This window comes from Octopus bimaculoides, chromosome 1, assembly GCF_046866305.1.
Source record: "Octopus bimaculoides isolate indiv1 chromosome 1, ASM4686630v1, whole genome shotgun sequence".
NCBI lineage: Eukaryota > Metazoa > Mollusca > Cephalopoda > Octopoda > Octopodidae > Octopus > Octopus bimaculoides.
This window is the reverse complement of record NC_142928.1, coordinates 87,869,200-87,890,319: the sequence shown is the minus strand read 5'-3', so window position 1 is coordinate 87,890,319 and position 21,120 is coordinate 87,869,200. Positions and strand designations below refer to the sequence as shown.

At 32.9% G+C, this 21,120-nt stretch overlaps 1 protein-coding gene across 1 annotated transcript in view; it reads left to right on the top strand.

Annotated features, from left to right (window-relative positions):
• The first annotated feature begins 850 nt into the window (after positions 1-850).
• The window catches only part of LOC106870660 (ATP-dependent translocase ABCB1), a 112,667-nt gene continuing 92,397 nt past the window's right edge, over positions 851-21,120 (top strand). The window contains exons 1-7 of the mRNA XM_089353464.1: positions 851-1,042; positions 7,032-7,177; positions 9,007-9,083; positions 12,936-13,107; positions 13,491-13,662; positions 15,276-15,400; positions 18,763-18,934. Coding sequence (XP_089209590.1) covers positions 7,065-7,177; positions 9,007-9,083; positions 12,936-13,107; positions 13,491-13,662; positions 15,276-15,400; positions 18,763-18,934 — 831 coding nt within the window. The 5' untranslated portion in view covers positions 851-1,042; positions 7,032-7,064. The remainder of the gene's footprint in view (positions 1,043-7,031; positions 7,178-9,006; positions 9,084-12,935; positions 13,108-13,490; positions 13,663-15,275; positions 15,401-18,762; positions 18,935-21,120) is intronic.

The following is a 21,120-nucleotide window of genomic DNA, read 5'->3' as shown; positions in this document are numbered from 1 at the left end:
TTATTCTTCTGATTTAATTTTTTAAAGTCTAACCCCCGAACCGACCAAAGCCTTGTGAGTGAACGCGTGATTGTGTGTGTGCATGTCTCTGTGTTTGTGTTTGTCACCCAGCTATCTTTTGACAACCGCTGTTGCTTTGTTTACGTCCCCATAACTTAGCAGTTTTGCAAAAAGGACCGACAGGATATATACCAGACTTAATAAATAATGGGAGTCGATTTGTTCAACTAAAACCCTTCAAGGCGGTGCCCCAGTTCAACGATTGAAGCAAGTAAAAGAAAAGGCTAAACTATAGAATCAGCTTTAATTAATACATCAACTCGTGGGGACAAAATAAATTAAGTGTCATTTTGAAGTCAATTGTACCTAATTTTTTTGTTGGTATTTTAATACTTCTATCTTCACTTAATGTTTTAATATAATAAAAATTATTAAATAAAGTAATTAATATTTCCTTCTAAAATATAAATTTTAGTTCAAATTGTAGATATATTTTCACTTTTAATTGCTTAGTCAGCGATCACGTATAAAGTGCTATCACTGATTGATGATAAATCAAAATAACATATATATTTAAGGTTAAGAAGAGTTTGGCAGAATTGTGACTAAAATTTCGTAGAGATAATTAAATTCTTTTCTACTCTAGGCACAAGGCCCGAAATTTTGGGGGAGGGGACCAGTCGATTAAATCGACCCCAGTATGCAACTAGTACTTAATTTATCGACCCCTAAAGAAAGGAAGGCAAAGTCGATCTCGATGGAATTTAAACTCAGAACGTAAAGACAGACGAAATACCGCTAAGCATTTCGCCCGGCGTGCTAACATTTCTCCCAGCTCGCCGCCTTGTAGAGATAATTAAATTGTGTGACATATAATACTGTTTGAAATATGTGATTGTATTGTGTCGTAAAAATTTAACAGATGAACTAAATTTGATTTTCAGTTTCGAATGATTGGGAAGTTAACAACAAAGAAAGTGAAACTAAAAGTAAAGCCAAAAGTGAAACTAAAAGTGGCGGCAAGGTGTCGTTTTTTAAGTTGGTAAGTAGATAATACATTAATAAACTTATGTTCAAACAATATATTTCCTCTACCATTCCATTTGTAATTTTTTTACATTATGAGACATAAAAGAGGACATAAGAAAGCCAATGTAACAACTTAAATAATGTATTTATATATTTATTTTGATATCGGAGATAATATGCTACACACTAAAAGAGAGAAAAAAAAAACAAACAAAATAAAACACCCCAACCGAAAAAGGAAAAAAGAAAAGAAGCAAAATCTTTCCAATGTCTAAACTCCGAAATATATAAATACGAGAGGGCGCCGGAAAGTTCCTGGCTTTGAGAAAAAGAAAATATAGGAGGATCAGTTAATTAGTTAATTTTATTCGACATATTCCCCTCTCAGATTCACACACTTATTGCAGCGGTCTTCCAGTTTTTCTAAATCATGTAAAAGAACTCGGAAGGTTGGGCCTCCAACCAAGCTTTTCGCGACACCCTAAAAGCCAGGAACTTTTCAGCACTCTCTCGTATTTATTCTTGCACGTCGAATAACCTTGCTAACCTGGCAACGCCATGCAAATTGTTTTACAGTGTCTCCCTTTATTGTTAACGTCATTAAATATAGAAGCAGGAAACATGGACTCTGGCTGGCTTTTGTATGTATTTTCTTAATACCATCTCATCTTTTTCACATATATCAAATGACATTGCTGAGTCTGTTTTTAAATAACTTTATAAAAATGATCGAAATTATAAATGAATAAAGTATGAAAAGGAAACGAAAATGTGAAATAACTTAAATATTTATAAGAAAAATTAAAATAATAGGGAAATAATTTAAAAAGAATAATGAAGATTTATAAGAAAAATCGAACATTGTAACACATCAAAATGTGAAAATACATTAGTTGTAATGAGACAACTTAGTATTGCTTTACATAACATAGCTCAGTGGCAGTTGTAAAGAAACAGCACAATGGTGGCTACAATGATAACTCAGCAGTTGCTATTGTGACATAACCAGTAGTAGCTGTGATGTGGTTTTGATGGTACAGATAATAGTTCCAATGACGAAGCTCAGCTCAGTATTGAAACACCTAAGAGGTTGTGGTAATGATGCAACTCGGTAGTAGTGGTTGCAATGAAACACTCCAACAGTGTTATTAATGCTACGCTCAACTATGGTAAAAACAAAATGACACAAATCAATGTTGATTGTAATGAGATAGTTGAAATGAAATTTTAGCGATGTCTGTAAAAACGCAAATCAGGCAAATTCCAATGAAATGACTCGGTGAGGAGTGTAATGATACAGCTGAGTGACGTTTGTAACGAAACACCTCAGGAGTGATTGTAATGAGATAGACGTTTTTGTAATGGCATGATAATTTGAATGAGTATAGATTTCAAAGACGGTGAATGAAGTAGATGTGCGAATTCGCTTTGTAATTTGGTTAAAAAAACTAAGAAATAAACAGAACAAGAAAAAGAAAACAAAACAACAGCGCGAGGACGCGGTACATGCAAACTATTAAACGTCGCTCAAGGAAGGAAAGAAAGGGTGTTTTACGTTTCGATCAAAGCTCTCCTTCAGAAACAGGTGACAGGAAAGTTCAAGAGAAAAGGAAGACGGAGGAAAAAATCGCCAGCAGTTCACATGTAGTTATGCATACACACACACACACACACACACACACACACACACACACACACACACACATACACACACACACACATACACACACACACACACACACACACACACACACACACACACACATACAGAGACGTTCACACAAACACATACACATACATAATGAAATTTTATGTCCCTGAATCCTATAACAAATTCAACTTGAAGGTCAACACTTTATGTGATTAAAACTGTTTTTAGCTGAACAAAATTTTCCTTCTGTAAAATATAACAGTCACCCAGGAACTTTTCCCGTTTTCTTTCAAATAACTACTGAAGATATTTCTAAATATTTGTGGTAATTGTTTATAATTCTATATTTAAGAGATGAAGAATTATGCACATTATTTACATTTGACGGATATTTTTCCTCATCTTGTTTGTTGTTAACACAACATTTCGGCTAATATATCCTCCAGCCTTCATCAGGTGTCTTGGGGAAATTTCGAACCTGGGTTCTCATTCCTAAGGTATTTTTCTATGTTATTATTATTATTATTTTATGTTTGACTTTTGTTTTGCATTTGTACAAGTTGGATCCAAGTCTCACCCAGAGACCTCAAGAGACAACAAGTTAGAAGTTCATGTAGGTGTTATGCCTAGGGTACCATATATTTGGATTTGTACAGTTTTGTTCAAGTGAATGTTTAAGAAACCATAAGAAAATTATGTGTTTGCTTTAAAATTTGAGATCACATAGACAGTATTTTACGTAGGATATGGGCAGTTCCCATGAGCACTATCTTTTGAACTTCAGCCATTTTGGGGTTTCCTGGTATCTGAGCTAGGTAGTAATCAATTATTATTATTATTATTATTATTATTATTATTATTATTATTATTATTATTATTATTATTATTATTATTATTATTATTATTATTATTCAGGTCACTGCCTGAAATCGAACTCGGAATCTTGGGGTTAGTAGCCCACGCTCTTAACCACTACGGGCATATGGCGTAGTGATTAAGAGCGCGGGCTACTAACCCCAAGATTCCGAGTTCGATTCCAGGCAATGACCTGAATAATAATAATAATAATAATAATGATAATAATAATAATAATAATAATAATAATAACATCAAAAAATACCTTAGGAATGAGAACCTCAGTTCGAAATTTCCCCAAGACACCTGATGAAGGCTGGAGGATATATTAGCCGAAACGTTGTGTTAACAACAAGCAAGATGAGGACAAATATCCGTCAAATGTAAATAATGTAAATAATGTAATTGCTTATATACTTTAAATCATAATATTCCAAAACTAGATTCGTGTAAATGGCGCAAATCTGCTACGAATTACTGTGTCTGACCCTTGTTAGTGGTGGGGCTCTAAATGAACATTCATCTATAGTAAATATCTCATCCATTACGCCTCATAATTCGCAGGTAAATGAATTCAGGCAGTATTTAATTGCTTCGATTTCGTGATATTGTAGAAGCAATATAGACATTTCAATTCACTGTATTTGTTTATCAAGATCGTCTCTTATAAACTTCTTTCAGAAATAGTTCTAGCAAAATGTCGACCATGTTGTAATGAAGCTTAGTTTTAGAGCAATATATATATATATATATATCAATATAGCTAGTCCTCGCCCTCTCGCATACTTCCATAATGAATTTGCATATGTATAATCCATAGAAGTTGCTATTAAAAAAAAAGTATGGTAATCTAGTTCCTTATCTGTCGCGCATTCTCAGTATAAATAAAAAGTAGAAAGTTGCTTCATAACTTTAGTGTGTGTAGTTTCTAGTTTCTTTATTATATGTTTTGTTCCGTATGTAACCTCGTTTCTGCAAAGCTCTTGTGGCATTTTGTATCCCCAATAGAAACAGAACTTTATCAGTTTCTTTTATGCCTTTTGATAATTTTAAATCAGTTACATGCATCTATTGGTGTCTGGAAAAGTTGAATTTTGTTTGTGTTCATTTTGTTGTTCCAGTAAGAAATTTCAAAGTGTGTGGACAAAATTCATCGACTACATTTCTACTGTTATAGTCCGATATTAAATTTTGTTTATTGACTAAGGATGTGTCATTTTTTTCTTCACAAACTTTTCTATAGGTTTAAATCTTTCACAGAATTCTGAGATATCATCTTTAATATCCAGTTTATTGAATTTTTGAGGGATTGTTGTAAATCTCTTGATTTTTGAACCTGGTTATTCAAAAGTTTGGATTCATACTTGTTGATCTGTCCCTATACCTAGATGATGTTTGTCTTTGTAGAATTCTAGTTCTCCTCTTCTTAAAGGTTCTGTTTAACGTTAGCATACTTTGATTTTGTCTTTGGTAATTTGGACCTTAGAGTCATGTTTATTGAATGATTTCAGTATAGACTGTTACATATTTTCCTTAAAAATGGGGTTTCTGAAGTATTAATTTTTCACTTTTTTTTCAACTGCTCTTCATCTATGCATTGATACCACCTCTTTGCTCTCGCATTCGTACCTTAATAATTCACTTTAGAGTACAATAATGACAACCCCCTTTCATGGATATACTGGTGATTAAAATGAAATATCAAAACCCGATGTATATTCTTTAAATCTCCTGGCTGAAGACAATACTCCTTTTTACACCATGCCTCCTGAAACAATTCAAGTTAACATTCCATATAACTTGACGAAACGAATTAGAACAATAGTCTTGAATCCTTCAGTTAGAGATCGTCGACTAGAGGAAATGAAGGAAATACATTTTGAAAGACAATAACTTTTGAGTTTAATCAATATGAAATTCTAAATAAAAAGTTGGCATTTAGGAATTTCAAAAATCAAACGTGAAAAGTAACACGTAACTCAAAGAACGTCAAAATTTTTATAAACATTAATCAAGACTCAATTTATAATACATAATTAAACTTACTATATCCAAAGATTTTAGCCGTCTCAGCACCCGTAGATTAATTAGATAAATTAAAGTTTTTACTGTTAATATTACTTGGAAATTAAAAAAGGAAAAAGGTCATAGAAAACCATTCAATTATTAAAAGTAAATATCAAGCAAAATCGTTACAAAATAGCGACGAAAGCAAAATGGCATACAAAATTACGGATGTAAAAGTCAGTAAATGTAATGGACCAAACTCCATCGTATGCTGCTATTGTTAAATGGTTCCTAATCAATATTAAAAACAATTTTTCTTATTACTTCGAAAATTTAATATACATTTCAATATGCTAAGGGTACTGAGAATACTAATATTAGTCAAAATGGCCTGGTGCTTCGTGTAAGAGTGACACTACATTGTCAGCAAATTAAGCAACCATACACAAAAAGTTCCCCCGAGTCAATATATAGATAACTGTGATGACCAACCTTGCTGAATATTATTGTTTTCCATCTCTACCAGAGTGACTATTCAACAACGAGCAAGAATGTAATATACAAAAAACTGAAATTTATAAAGTAATATCGGCTGATATTTATAGGCATTGTATTTTAATTGGCACAACTTTATTACACTTTTTAAGTGACTTATTATATCCCTTAAAATAACTTTATTATGTCCGTTCTTACAAACGTGTTTCAAAACTCAACAATGATTCCATCAACTCTACTATTCTGCACTTATTATATTTTGTTTTATTTTATATTGTTTTATTTTATATTGTTTTGAAATTAGGTAAAAGCATTTAATGAAATATTTTGAAATTAGGTAAGAATTTTTAGTGATTCTAAATATGCTCTATTATAGGTAAAACCAGTAGGAAAAATTCTATTACTATTTGGTTATACATTGTATTTCAAAATATGCAAAAACATTTAATGATATATTTTGAAATTACCTAAAAGCTTTGAGAACATTTGCGATTTTATTTTTTTATATGTAATTTACGCAGATTTAAAAAATAATTTCTCACCATTTGTATGTATGTATGTATGTATGTATGTATGTATGTATGTATGTATGTATGTATACGGATACACGATTTGCTTCCGTACTGTTTCCGTCAACTAGATGTGATCTGCAAGGTATTGATCGACACGAGGAAAAAGAAGAAAAAGCAAAAGAAAAAGCAGAGGAAAAAGCAAAGTATCTCTCTTTTGGACTGCACCCGAATCATGCGGTTCCGAAGTGATATTTTTAACCACATAGTCATATTTGCGTTTGATATGGATTACAATAGTAATAAATTTAAATAAAATGTGACAATGATGATGATGATGATAATGATGATGATGATTACAACGACTACAATGACGGCGACTTCAAAGACTATGATGATTACAATGATCGTGATGCTGATAAATGCATTATCCAGTTCTCCTTTATATTCTTAGATAAGAACATAAAGATTTTTTTCTTTTTCAGTTCCGCTATGCTACAGGCTTGGATATCTTCTTCATGATAATTGGCGGGATTGCTGCAGCAATCCACGGAGTTTCAATACCTCTTTTGATTATTGTGTTTAGTGAAATGCTAGATAAAATGTCTGATACTAACGCAAATATAACCATGTAAGTAAGTTTTATTCCATATTTCTGCCGATATTGAAATATTGGGAACATTTAAAAATATTAATTTTACTCAAATTCTAATTGTCGAATAGTTGCAGTAAATGTTCTCGTCTACAGTTCGTCTCTTACAACTCCACGGGCAATGCCCTATAAGATAAAGAAGAAAATATTTTAATAGCTAGTTGGAAAACCCCAAAAATTGTTGATGCATTTAAAAGTAAAAATGAGTATTGGATAAGACAAATGTACTAAAGTTACTGTAAGAAAAAGCAAATTAATTCAAACTTAAATTTGATGTTGATAACAAAATCAGAAGGTTAGATGTTACGTCACATTATTATTTAAGCAGTACAGATAGATGGTAAAAACATCGACTGGATAACTAATAAAATATTGATGAAATTTGTTTTTATCTGCTGGTATTTTATCTGAATTTACTATTACTGAGAAAGCACCACGCTACTTTTGATGTTAATCTTCAGTATTTGAAACTTGAGATAACACATAAGTACCTGGCGATATGTAAATAAGAAAACGGCGAGCTACTCAGAATCGTTAGCACACCAGGCAAAGTGCTTAGAGGCATTTCACCCGTCTTTATGTTCTGAGTTCAAATTCCGCCGAGGCCGACTTTGCCTTCTATTCTTTCGGGATCGATAAAATAAGTACGAGTTGAGTACTGTAGTCGAAGTAGTCGACCTAGCCTCTCTCGCCGAACTTGCTGGCTTTGTACCAAAACTTGAAACTGATTTGTAAATAGTAAGTATTTTTTTAAAATGTTCTTTACAGAGCTAAGCCAAAAGAGTAAGGTAGTGCTAACGGAGGAGGAGGTAGGAAGTTATCCTCTGACTAGAAACGTCAGTAATTGCCTCATGTATTAACTTTGATGTAACGATTTAGGATCAGCATGTTTGCAAAATTTTGGATTCCTTTCTCTTAAGCTTTGAGTGTAAGTTTGCCACAAATTTATGAATTAAATGTCTTCTATTTAATTAACATTTAATCATATTTTTTGCATTAAATGTTGTTGCATTTAATCATTTATTTATAACTCAACTGGAGATAGCTTTATTGTTTATTCATAACTTCAGCGTTTATTCAGATTTTATACATTTATATTAATTACTACTTGGGCTAAAATATTTGACTTCATCATTTACTTCAGGTACGAACGAAGAATGCAGGTAGAGAAATGATAGTTCTTTTGTAATCAGCATGTCCACTGTGTAGTAGTTTTATAGGAATAGGTGCAGAAAAGATGTATAAAGTTTGTAAATCAAATTCTAATAAATAATTGCATAATATTAGTAAATGGCCATGCCCTCTATTTTAAGTTCACTCTCCCCAAACACTAGTGTACAAAATATATCAATAATAGTTGTCCTCTTTGCTGAAATCGATAACTGAGCTAAGTAGTTAAATACCGAATTTTTTTGTTTAGATACTGAACCAGTCATTGCGGAGAAGTTCGATAAAAGAAGTAGCAGTAGAATTGTCACTTTGATTCAGTCGATATAACAAGTTACTGTTTTGTCACTGTGGTGGTTTTGGTGGTGGTAAACTCTAAAGCTAACCCCAACAGGAAAATGGGTTTGAAACAAAAAGGGACATAAAATGATACAGTAAAGCCACTTTATAGTGTTCAAGTCGTTCAGCTATCTCATTACTCTTAATGAATAAAATGTTAAAGGATGAGGTTTTTGAAATTACCTAGATTAAACTGCATGTAATTATTGACTAGATGTGAGACGTATTTAAAATAATTTAGGAATTCAGAGAAAAGAAAAAAAATGACTGATATTTCCATACAATTTATTGCTTTTTGGCAGAGCATGCAAAGTGGATGAGTCTGTACCAGAGAGTCTACTCCTCGACCCCATGGGCACGCTTGCGTTATATTATGTTGGTAAGGTTATTTCCTTTTTATATTACATGCTTGCAACGCATTTAAGCTGTTGTAGGAAATTTTCATATTTTACCTTAGTACTGTTTCAAAAGAGGATTGGGTTTACAATTTAAGATGTTAGAAAAGTGGAAGAAGCAGAAATTGCACAAACCACCATTCCTGCATCAGATGTAACGAAATATTTGGAATTATGGATGCGAACGTTATAAAATTACATTGGTGAGTTCTTTTGAATATAAAGAAACTTAAAATAAGTTAACTTCTATATTAATATGATACAATATAATAGATAACGTAGGTTTTCATTTACTCCTGAATGTTTTTACCTTGACACCGTTTTAAGAGTGATTTATAATTAGTGCAATACTATTCTGAAAATGGCATTATATTCTGCTTGAGGGGCGTGCAAGGAATTAGGAAAGGAAGATCGATATTCTGTGGAGTGAATCGAAGTTTTTTGTTGTATGGCATCCAGTTGTTTAATCTATATATATATATAAAACTGAAAATGACTGTCTGTCTGTATGTGTACATCACTAAATCTCGAGAAATACCCTACCGATTTCATTCAAATTTTACACATGCCTTATTTAGGGTCCATGCAGTGTCATGGGCCCAAAGCATTTCAATATCTTGCCTAATACAAACCTGGAGCAACCTCTTATCTCTTACACTATTTCGTGTCAAAAGTGAAACAACATCTCTATTGTAATGTGAGATAATACTTTCAGTTTTAGTAGTTTCACTATTAATACTGTAACTATTAAAAGTGAAACTATTATCTCACATATATACATGCATACACACACATATATATTATTATATATATATATATGTATGCATGTATATATGTGTATATACATCTGCACATATATATGTATGTATATATATGTATATATATAGATGTAAATGTATAATGTACATGTATACATATATATGTTTTGATGTATATGTATAGATATATATGTATTTATATTCATGGATGTGTATAGATTTATATGTATATATATGTATACATGTATGTATATATGTCTATATATGTATATACATATATGTAGGTATATTATATGTATAAATATATGTACGCATGCATATATGTATATATCTGTATGTATACATATGCATATATATAGATGTATATGTATAGATGTATATATATATATAATTTATATCTATATATATGTATACATGTATGTATATATACGGATGTATATGTATATATATATACAGCTATATATGTCTATATATATATATATATTTATATATATACGTATATATATATGTATATATACACATATATATATGCATATACTTATATATATGTATATATATATACCTATATATATACATATATATATTGTATATATATATATGTATATATATATATATATATATATATATATATATATACATATATATTGTGTATAAATATACATATATGTATACATACATATATATACATGTATATATATGTATATATATACATGTATATATGTATATATACACATGTATATATATGTATATATACATGTATATATGTATATACGTATGTATATATATATGTGTGTGTGTGTGTGTCTGTGCTTGTACCCTCACCATCACTTGACAACCGATGTCGCTGTGATTACATCCCCGTAACTTAGCCGTTTGGCAAAACACACCGATAGAATAAGTACTAGGATTACAAAGAATATACCCTAAAAGAATTTGGAAACAAAAGACGAAATAATTGCTCTTTTTAAGAGCAATTATTTCGGATCTTTGTGGTTATCGTCACTGCATATCGAAATCTTAAAAATTTTTTTTTAATGTAGATGTAATTTAAATACAGATGTAATTTTTGACGCTGAAATCGAATTTATTATTAATTTATTCCAGAAAAATTTTGCGCAAATGTTAGAGGTGTTCAAAGTTTGATAATTTTCAGAATTTTCAGCCAATCAGAAAACAGTGCGTTTGCTGCCTCTTCCATCATCTGTCACAGATGCGAGAAAGCGGTGGAGAGGCACCGGCATGTCAAAACGATAAACTAGCTCAGTAAATAGTGAAAAACATTAAAAGATTCGCGAGCAAATTGAATATTTAAAAGCTACGAGTAAACAAACAGGAGTTGCTAGGAATAACAATCAAAACATTGCTTAAAATAGGCATTTATTAGTTTAAAAAATTCAAGAACGAAAGTTTGCAATACACTTTAGGATTTCATAAAATAAATTATCTTTCTCATTTCTCCTTCTCCGCATAAATTCACAAAGATAAGAGTCAACCATGGAGTGTCCTATACAGGCGTTTGTTTCCACGCTTTAAAGATGCCCATATACTCTCAATTTGTTGAGTGTGAGTCCCATCTTTTGAGTTTATAAATTCAATGCTATGGTTCAATGCTATGGTTCACCCCACAATTTCTGAGATATGATTATAAGCTCGCCACAGGTCACTGAAGATAGTGGTTCCTAGAAGAACTGAGCGTGGTATGCAGACCTTGTTTACATTCCTTGTGCGCATGCACAACATCTTTGGTTACTATGGAAACAGAGTTCTTCGCAATCAGCAATGGAACTCGAGCTGCTTTGCTTACTATGCTGACAGAACTTCACGGTTATGTGTAAAATATTCGCTTTTGATTGACTAAAATACCCAAATTTTGCAAATTTCAAAAGTTAATGACTTTTTAATTATGAATTTCATTTTTATAATTAGTATTCAAAAATTAATCCATAAACCAAATTTGAAAACAATTGGAACAAGATTGTAGACATTGACGATAACCACAAAGATTCATTATTTCTGCCGAGTTTTTGGTCTACAGGCATTTGGTGAATGAAGATTAGTTTAATGAGTAGGGAAAATACATTTTTAAAAAATCTTTGTATTTCTTGTATACCTATAGATGATAACTGCGCTTCTACTATCTTCGTCACATGTGTACAGGTGACTCAGTGGTAAGGACAGAGCAGCAGTTAATACTTTATGTTGCATTAATGCTTTAGGTGAAATTTAAAGTGGTTGAAATAGAAGCCCTGACAATGCTTAATCTGAAATACCTCACTATAGAAGACATTTGACATCCTAACTCCATCTATGTCGGATGTGGTATGCATCACGTCTATTCAAGTACTATTTAAGTATTTCTATGGTCATTATAACGGTCTCTCAATCATGTCAGTATTGGAAACATTCATGTGATTTTATTCATGATAGAGCGCAAAGTATAATTACTTTGCGCTCTATCATGAATAAAATCACATGAATGTTTCCAATACTGACATGATTGAGAGACCGTTATAATGACCATAGAAATACTTAAATAGTACTTGAATAGACGTAGCTGTCTCTTTCTCTCTACCCTATAAATCACTTCATTTAGCTACAAAGAAGTATACAGAAGATTGATTCATTCTGTCGTCAGATACGAGGATGCTTCTAGGAGTAGCCATAATATTAATATTATTTTACAAGTGTGAGTGAAAGTTGATATAAATTCTCTATCAGTCTATTTCTCCACCCAGAATTGGTTTTCTCTTGTATTCACTTCTCTTCACTTACGTTTTCTAATGTCATTATGAATGGTATGAAAGTCTTAACATCTAATTTTTACTTCAGTCTTTCTAGATATGTAAGAACAATGTTGTTAGCATGGAAAGATATGGCTTCGTAAAAAGAGATTCTTGACTTGTATATCGGGCCTTGATTGTTTCTATCTTGTATCATACATTGCATTGTGTTTCTAAAAGCACATATATTTTAGGCTGCGAATATATTGTTGCTAAATTAAGAGAACATTATTGTTGCTAAATTTCATCAATACGAACATACATGCATTGAAACATACAAATTTCTATATATCTTTAGGATTGGCAGCTATAGTGTTTGTATCAGCCTACGCTCATGTTACATCATGGAAGATTTCTACAGAGAAACAAATATTTTACATGCGGAAAAAACTAATGATAAATATTCTGCGACAAAATCTATCGTGGTTTGATGAGAATACACCTGGAAAGTTAAGCAGCTGCCTGTCGGAGTAAGTATTTCATCAATTGATATCAATATTCACATTAAGGTGGTGAGCTGGTAGAATCGTCAGCACGCCGGACGCAATGCTTTGCGGCATTACGTCCATCTTTACGTCCTGAGTTCAAATTCTGCCGAGGCCGACTTTGCTTTTCATCCCTTTAGAGGGTCGATAAAATAAGTACCAGTTGAGCACTGGAGTCGATGTAATCGACTTATTCCCTCCCCTGAACTTACTGGCCTTGGGCCAAAATTTGAAATTAATATTCATATTTCCCATTTTATCATTGAATTATTATTTTGAACAAATAATTATATTATAACATCAAATGTTTTTCTTCAGTTTCAAATGTAAGTGATATTTTTCAATATTTCTTCTCAAAAAATTCCTAGTGCATTGATAAAGATTTCTAGCGGACTTGGAAATAATATAGGCACGTTGGTTCAAACACTTTCTGGAACTGTTGCTGCTCTCGTGATTGCATTCGTATACCAATGGAAGTTGTCACTTGTTATGTTTTCCCTCACTCCTGTACTCGGCTTGGCAACTTACATCATGACCAGAGTAAGTATAAAATTGTATTTACACTCTTATAACAACAAAAGGGAATATAAACCGAAGTCCGTCTCTGCGTTCTGAGTTCAAATTCCGCCGAGGTTGACTTTGTCTTTCATCCTTTTGGAGTCGATAAAATAAGTAACAGTTGAACACTGGGCTTGAGGTAACCGACCCTCCTCCCCGAAATCGCTGACCTTATACCAAAATGAAACTATTATTATTATTATTATTATTATTATTATTATTATTATTATTATTATTATTATTATTATTATTATTAAGGCAGAGAGCTGGCAGATTCTCGATGGAATTTGATCTCAGAATGTAAAGATGGACGAAATGCCGCTAAGTATTTTGCCCTGCGTACGAACGATTCTGCTAGCTTGCAGCCTTATTCATAACTTTTATATTAAGATCGATAATGTCGTGTTTTTTGTTCATCTTTTAAAAGTGAAAAATATGATTCTAAAATATCAAGAAAAATGAATGAAGTTTATTTTATTTGATTAAAGTTAAAAGAAAATAAAGATTTTTTGGAGAAAGTAAAACTATGTTAAAGTATGGATGATTTTAAGGCCCTCACAGTTTGCATTATTACAGTTAAGCAGTAAGCCTCTGAATCTTTTTACATTGATATTCATTAGTACCACAACATCACTGCGTTAGTGATTTCGACCTGTAGATTCTTCTCAAATTGCATGCAAAATGGTTTATGAAACTGAAAGTTTTGTTGTGTCTAGGGAAGGTCATAATGTCAATAAAGATTAAAACGAATACACGCGCTGGTTTAAAACCACTTCTTTACTTTACCAACAAACTATTCAGTTGTTTGCTTAACGTGTAGATTGAACAACCAATCGGTTGTTTTCTATTTGCGACTTCACTCTTCAAGGTCTGCTTTGAATCTGTCTGAGAACTAGTTTTATATCTTTGTCTATGTATGTATATATGTATGTATGTATGTGCGTACGCGTGCATATGTGTGTGCAGATGTGCGAGTGTTTACTTATGTGTGTGTCTTCTGGTATCTGTCAGCACATATGTGTGTGCGCGTGGTGCAGCCTTTTTCTAAATTGGTAAGCATCTGTTGTCTATGTTTGCATGTGTGCGACCTTGTGTGCGTGTGTGTTCTTGCATGTGTGTGCGTGTGCTTGTACATGCCTGTGTGTGCGTGCATGTGTGTGCGTGCATGTGTTTGCGTGCATGTGTGTGCGTGCATATGTGTGTGTAACGCGCGCGCGCACACACGCACACACATTCGCACACACAATGACTATGTATATTTGTTTTTATGTCTGAATTCGTCACCCTCCACCACGGCTTGACAACCAATGTTGGTTTGTTTACATCATTCTAACTTGTCAGTTCGGCAAAAGAAACCGAGAAAATGATGGAATGAGTACCAGGTTTAAAAAAAAAACAAACGAAAACAACAAAAACAAACATAAGCGATGCTCCAGCATGGCCACAATCTAATGACTGAAACAACTAAAAGATAAAAGATAAAAAAAACCAACTAAACAAACTACAACGGGTAGTCAAAGGATGACCATATATTGTAAGTAAGTAATAATTCATATTTAAGAAATTATTTTAACTGCCACCTGTTGTTTTAATAGGTCACGAAAGATATGACAGAAAAAGAACTGAATGCATATGCAAAAGCAGGTGACGTAGCTGAAGAGGCTATTAGTTCTATCAGAACGGTTGTCGCTTTCGGTGGCGAAGCGAAAGAAAGTTCGCGGTAAGTTATTTGTTTAGACGTCAAATAGTATAACTATACTTACACAAGAAATAATCATGCTGCAAACGCTACGGCATGCTTATCATGTAGACATAGACATGGTTGTGCGGTCAAGAAGCTCGCTTTGCAGCATCGTGGTTTCGCGTTTGGTCCCAATGCGCAGTGTCTTCTGCTATAATTCCGTACCGACCAATGCCTTTTTTTGTGAATTTGATGGTGGGAAACTGTGGAAGCCTGTTGTATATGTTTGTGTATATGCGTGTGTATTATATATATGCATAAATATATTGAAAACATTGGTTATAGGTATAAAGATACCATAAACAAGTATAAAAATGGAGAAAATATGTTAAAATCAAAATTGAATTTAATACAAAATTGTTTTCAATACATACGCACGTTTCAAAAGACAATACAAATGTTTAAGAAATAATAATAATGATACTACTACTACTACTACTACTACTACTACTACTACTACTACTACTACTACTACTACTACTACTACTAATAATAATAATAAGAGTTATGCATTGTCATTCTCATCAGTGTGAAGAATTTTTAGGGAAAAACATAAAAAAAGTTATTAATAAATTTCAATAAGGAAAAACAGATGGGGTAATAGGGAAAAATTAAACCAGTTATCTACAAACAAGTTTTAAAAGGGAAAATAATAATAAAATAGGCGAAAAAGAAAGACATATCAATGTGCATGCAAGTCTACTTGTGCAAAAATAGTCAAACGGATATATTTAAAAATTAGTAAAAGATCGAGACGAAACATAATGTAAACAAAAACACGTCTGTCTAGCAGATATAAACAACACGTTCATTAATATAAAAAGCCACAGAGAGTTAGACATGGTTTCAATGCTTAAGTGATAAGAAGAAATCTAAATTTATCCAGTTTGACATTGATAGTTATTATCAATCGATTAGTTCTATTCTACTTAATAAGGATCTTATTTTCGCAAAGAGTAGAACTAACTTATTCGTGAATGAAATCAAAGTTATACTTGAGGCGAGGAAGACCATAATTTGCCATCAAGGAAAATTTTGGACTAGGAAGGACATACCAGATTGCTTTGATATACCAATGGGCGCGCAAGATGCAGCCGAAGTCACAGACTTAGTTGGGATTTATTTATTACATCTACTCTATGAAGAACTCCCGGAATCTGCAAGTGGTTTCTATAGGGATGATGCTCTGTTTGTAGTTCGAAATGCTTCCAACCGTAAAATTGATATATATCAGAAGAGATTACATAATTTTTTCAAAAGCCATGGACTGACTATCACCATTGAGCAGGATCACACTTCAGTGAATTTCATGGATGCAAGTTTTAACCTCACTACATCATTTTACCAACTATACCATAAACCCAATAACCATATTACTTATATACATGCGTAGAGTAATCATCCTTCTAATATTCTTGATAGCATACCTTATAACATTGAATATAGAATATCTTCTAATGAACAAATTTTTAATAAGCATAAAGACTATTACAATTTGGCTCTTAGGAAAGCTGGTTATAAATATCAAATTAAGTACAACAAAATTAACAATGATTTTTCCAATCATCCCAATAGTTATATGGATAAGAGTTTCAATAAACACACTACTATAAATTCCAAACACCATAATGAAGTGGAACACCCTGGCACGCAACTTTTTGGCTGTTTGTCAGATAGCCCCTTCTGAATACGGTCTGGTATGTTTGGATGTTTGTAGTTTTCCTGTTGCATGAGACCTATATTTTCAAGCAGTCATGGTAAACATAAACTTTTTTATGATGTCAAATTTTGGGTGGTGCCATTATTTTTCTTGTGTCGCTGTCTAATCTTGCTAATATAGTTATGGAATTGTTGAAAATATTGTAAAAAGTATTACTGGGATAGTTAAATTGGTGATTCCGTTTATCTTACTTTTCCAAATTTGTCTCTTGTTTAGGTATTAGCGTAATGTGATTCCTTCTTAATATTCTTGTGTGTGTGAGTGCGCGCGCGTACGTGTACGTGTGTGTGTATGTGTGTGTGTGCATTTGTACTCGGGTTAATTAATATTTGTGAACTTTGATCTAATTCTGTCATCTCTATTTCTTTAACATAATTTTATCTTTTGAATTTTCTTTTCAAGGGCTCTTACCTCTTCACGATTGTTGTGGTTCAGTTTCGTTTTAGTCGAAATATCATATTACTCTACTGTATATAAAAGTATTTTTTCAGTTGTTAGTCATCTGCAGTGTACAAGTCGATGTCATCCACATACTAAGTTAGAGGTTGTTTATTGTTTTCTACTTCTAAAGTTACTTATGACACATAAATAGCATAGTAGTTATATTCTATTAAATTATATTGCGGATTGAGATGAATAGTAAGTTTTTTTCTGAAATTTATCACTTTTATGTTTTTGTTCATCCACAGTTATATATTTTTCTTTTGAAACTATCTCTTGTGATTGTCATGTCTTTTCTGGAAACTTTAATTTGACAATAGGGACATTGTATAACCAGCTGTGGTGTGTGTGCGTTGGCACTCCGTCGAGGGTTCCAGTCGATCCTATCAACGGAACAGCCTGCTCGTGAAATTAACGTACAAGTGGCTGAGCACTCCACAGACACGTGTACCCTTAACGTAGTTCTCGGGGATATTCAGTGTGACACAGTGTGACAAGGCTGGCCCTTTGAATTACAGGTACAATAGAAACAGGAAGTAAGAGTGAGAGAGAAAGTTGTGGTGGAAGAGTACAGCAGGGTTTGCCACCATCCCCTGCCGGAGCCGCGTGAAGCTTTAGGTGTTTTCGCTCAATAAACACTCACAATACCCGGTCTGGGAATCGAAACCGCGATCCTATGACCGCGAGTCCGCTGCCCTAACCACTGGGCCATTGCGCCTCCACGTCCAGCTGGGGGTACATATTTAATTTATGCGACATAGTTATTTGCAGATTTGTTGAAGTTGCTACATTGTTATCGTGCTTCATGTGGTTATTTCTGCATTTATTTTCCGACAGAGATACAAACGTACTTCATGTTTTTTTTTACGACATTCAAATACAACCTTAAATGCGACTAAAAGAGAGCAACAAAAAGTCAATCGTTTCAAGGAGTATATCAGTGATGTTACGTAGCAGGCAAATGCAGATTAAGATGATTCATATGTCAGTTTCATTGAAATATATGGAAGAGTTGGTAACAGAATCAATATATAAAAATTGATTATAGATTAATCAATAACGGGATGTTAACAATTCACCTACAGTCAATTTTTACGATTTAAAAAAATTTCTGGTTCTTCAATAAATTATAGGAAATGAATTTTTAACATACTGAATGTATTTAATTGAAAATTTTCAGATATGAAAAATTGCTAGATATAGCGAAGAAAGCAAGTGTCAAAAAAGGCTTTGTAACAGGTGTAGCAACTGGTTTTTTTTGGTTCTCCATCTTTGGTTACTATGCCTTAGGATTTTGGTATGCTGCTAAGATCATTCGTGAAGATAACTACAGTGTTGCCGATGTGCTTATTGTAAGTAATATTTCGTTTTATTAAAGTTTTATCGAAGATTATGCTATAAAATTATTTTTAAAAGCTACCACTATTTCCAGATCATATATATATATATATATATATATATATATATATATATATATATTCCCAGGATTCAAGAGAATCAGTTATTTGACTGGTAAAACACCAAGATCAGGTCGGTGATAGCATTATCGTGTACAAACAATATTTAAGGACAAATACTATTTACTAAAATAAACACGGATTTGTACTCTGCTTGTGCGTACAATCACAAATGGCCGAGTAAGCACACAACGAGTCGTCAAGGTCACACATGGGTACACTCATTGCATCTATTGAACCACACTCAATAGGCTCTAGCCTGAAACAAATTGCAGGTTCCGAGTTTGGTGAATGATAAATAAATAACAACAGATGGATTGTGGTTCACTACAGTTGTTTCGGACGTATGTTTTATTGGTGAACAGAAATATTTTCACCAGGTGAATACATGTAAGAATTAAACATTTTGAACATCCCAAGAACAAGCTCAAAGTGCCATTTGACGCTACTGACCCAAATTCGGCCAGGGAGTGAAGACTCTACGCTCGCATCAAGTTTATAAGGAAGAACTCGTAAGAGGACAGAGGAGTGGATGGAGAAGTACAGTGGAAGGAGAAATGGTGAAGAGAGGAGAGATAAGGAAAAGTGTATGATCACATTTGACCTCGTAAATTGCTATAAGGTTATTGTTAGTTGACAGGGTCTTGAGACTGCTTTTTATTGCACCTATTCTGAAGGCCCAGTCAACTAACTAACAATAACTTATTTATAACTCTTTACGAAGTCAAGTGTGGATCTTAACACTTTTAATTATCTCTCCTCCCTTCGCCATTTCTCCTTCCACTGTATTTCCCCATCCACTCCCCTGTCCCATCCAGGCTCTTACGAGTTCCTCTTTATAAACTTGATGCTAGCGTAGAGTCTTCCCTCTCTGACCGAATTTGGGTCAATAGAGTCAAATAGCACTTTGTACTTGTTCTTGAGATGTTCAAAATGTATAACTCTTACATATATTCACCTGATGAAAACATTTAATTTTTTTGCATGATGTAACACTTCTGTTCATTAATAAAAACACGTCTGAAACAGCTATAGTGAACCACAATCCATCTATTGTTATTTGTTCATATATATATATATATATATATATATATATATATATATATATATATATATATATATATATATATACATACATATATATACGACGTACTAACGTACATGTGTGTGCATACATACATATATGCATACACACACAGTACATATGTCATGTTGCCAGTGGAGTAAGTCGTTTGCATTTCAGAGTTTTCACCAGCAATAGTACAGCAACTATTACACCAGTCAACTGCTAACCCCAGCTGCTTCACAGTTCACGCATCTAGTATGGAATAGGAGACATCGACCGGATGTATTGCTAATACAGTGACTAGCCACAAACACTGTTAGCCATCTGGCGTAGTTTACAGTCACAAACCATAGCAATATATACAACTGTTACAAGCCATAATCTATTGCTACCTAAATAGCCTGTAATTATTAGCCATTGCAGTTTACATAATTTACACTAATTTTGTAACTTTTGTAGCTTAAAGTTAGACGTGCTTCGATCTCCGTAGCATTAGCAGGATTTCTGTTTTGAACGGAGCTCTTTATTCAGCAAATCTCAATTTGAGTCACATTCTTAGCTTAACGAAAATACAATGCAGTAAACCACTTTCAGTAACAATATATTCAAAGAGAAACCACAATATACAAGCATACTTTATAACACAGTTCCTACATATGAATTATGTAACGAACATAGATACAAAAGCATTTGTATAAGGCATTTATTTCTACGATTGTATTTGATACGACAGGGGGAAAAGCCGAAAAGACATACATAATACACACATACACACACACACGCACACACACACACACACACACACACACACACACACACACACACACACACACACACACACACACACACACACACACACATGGTGAACAGGTTCGAGAAAAAATTCAAGGTATTTCAGAAAAATATATACAGGAAGCCCTCGCTTTATGGAAGTGACGCGTTCCTGAAAATCTGGTTATAACACGAAATGAATTTTCCCATTGATTTTCATATTATCTAATGAGATTGCGTTTCT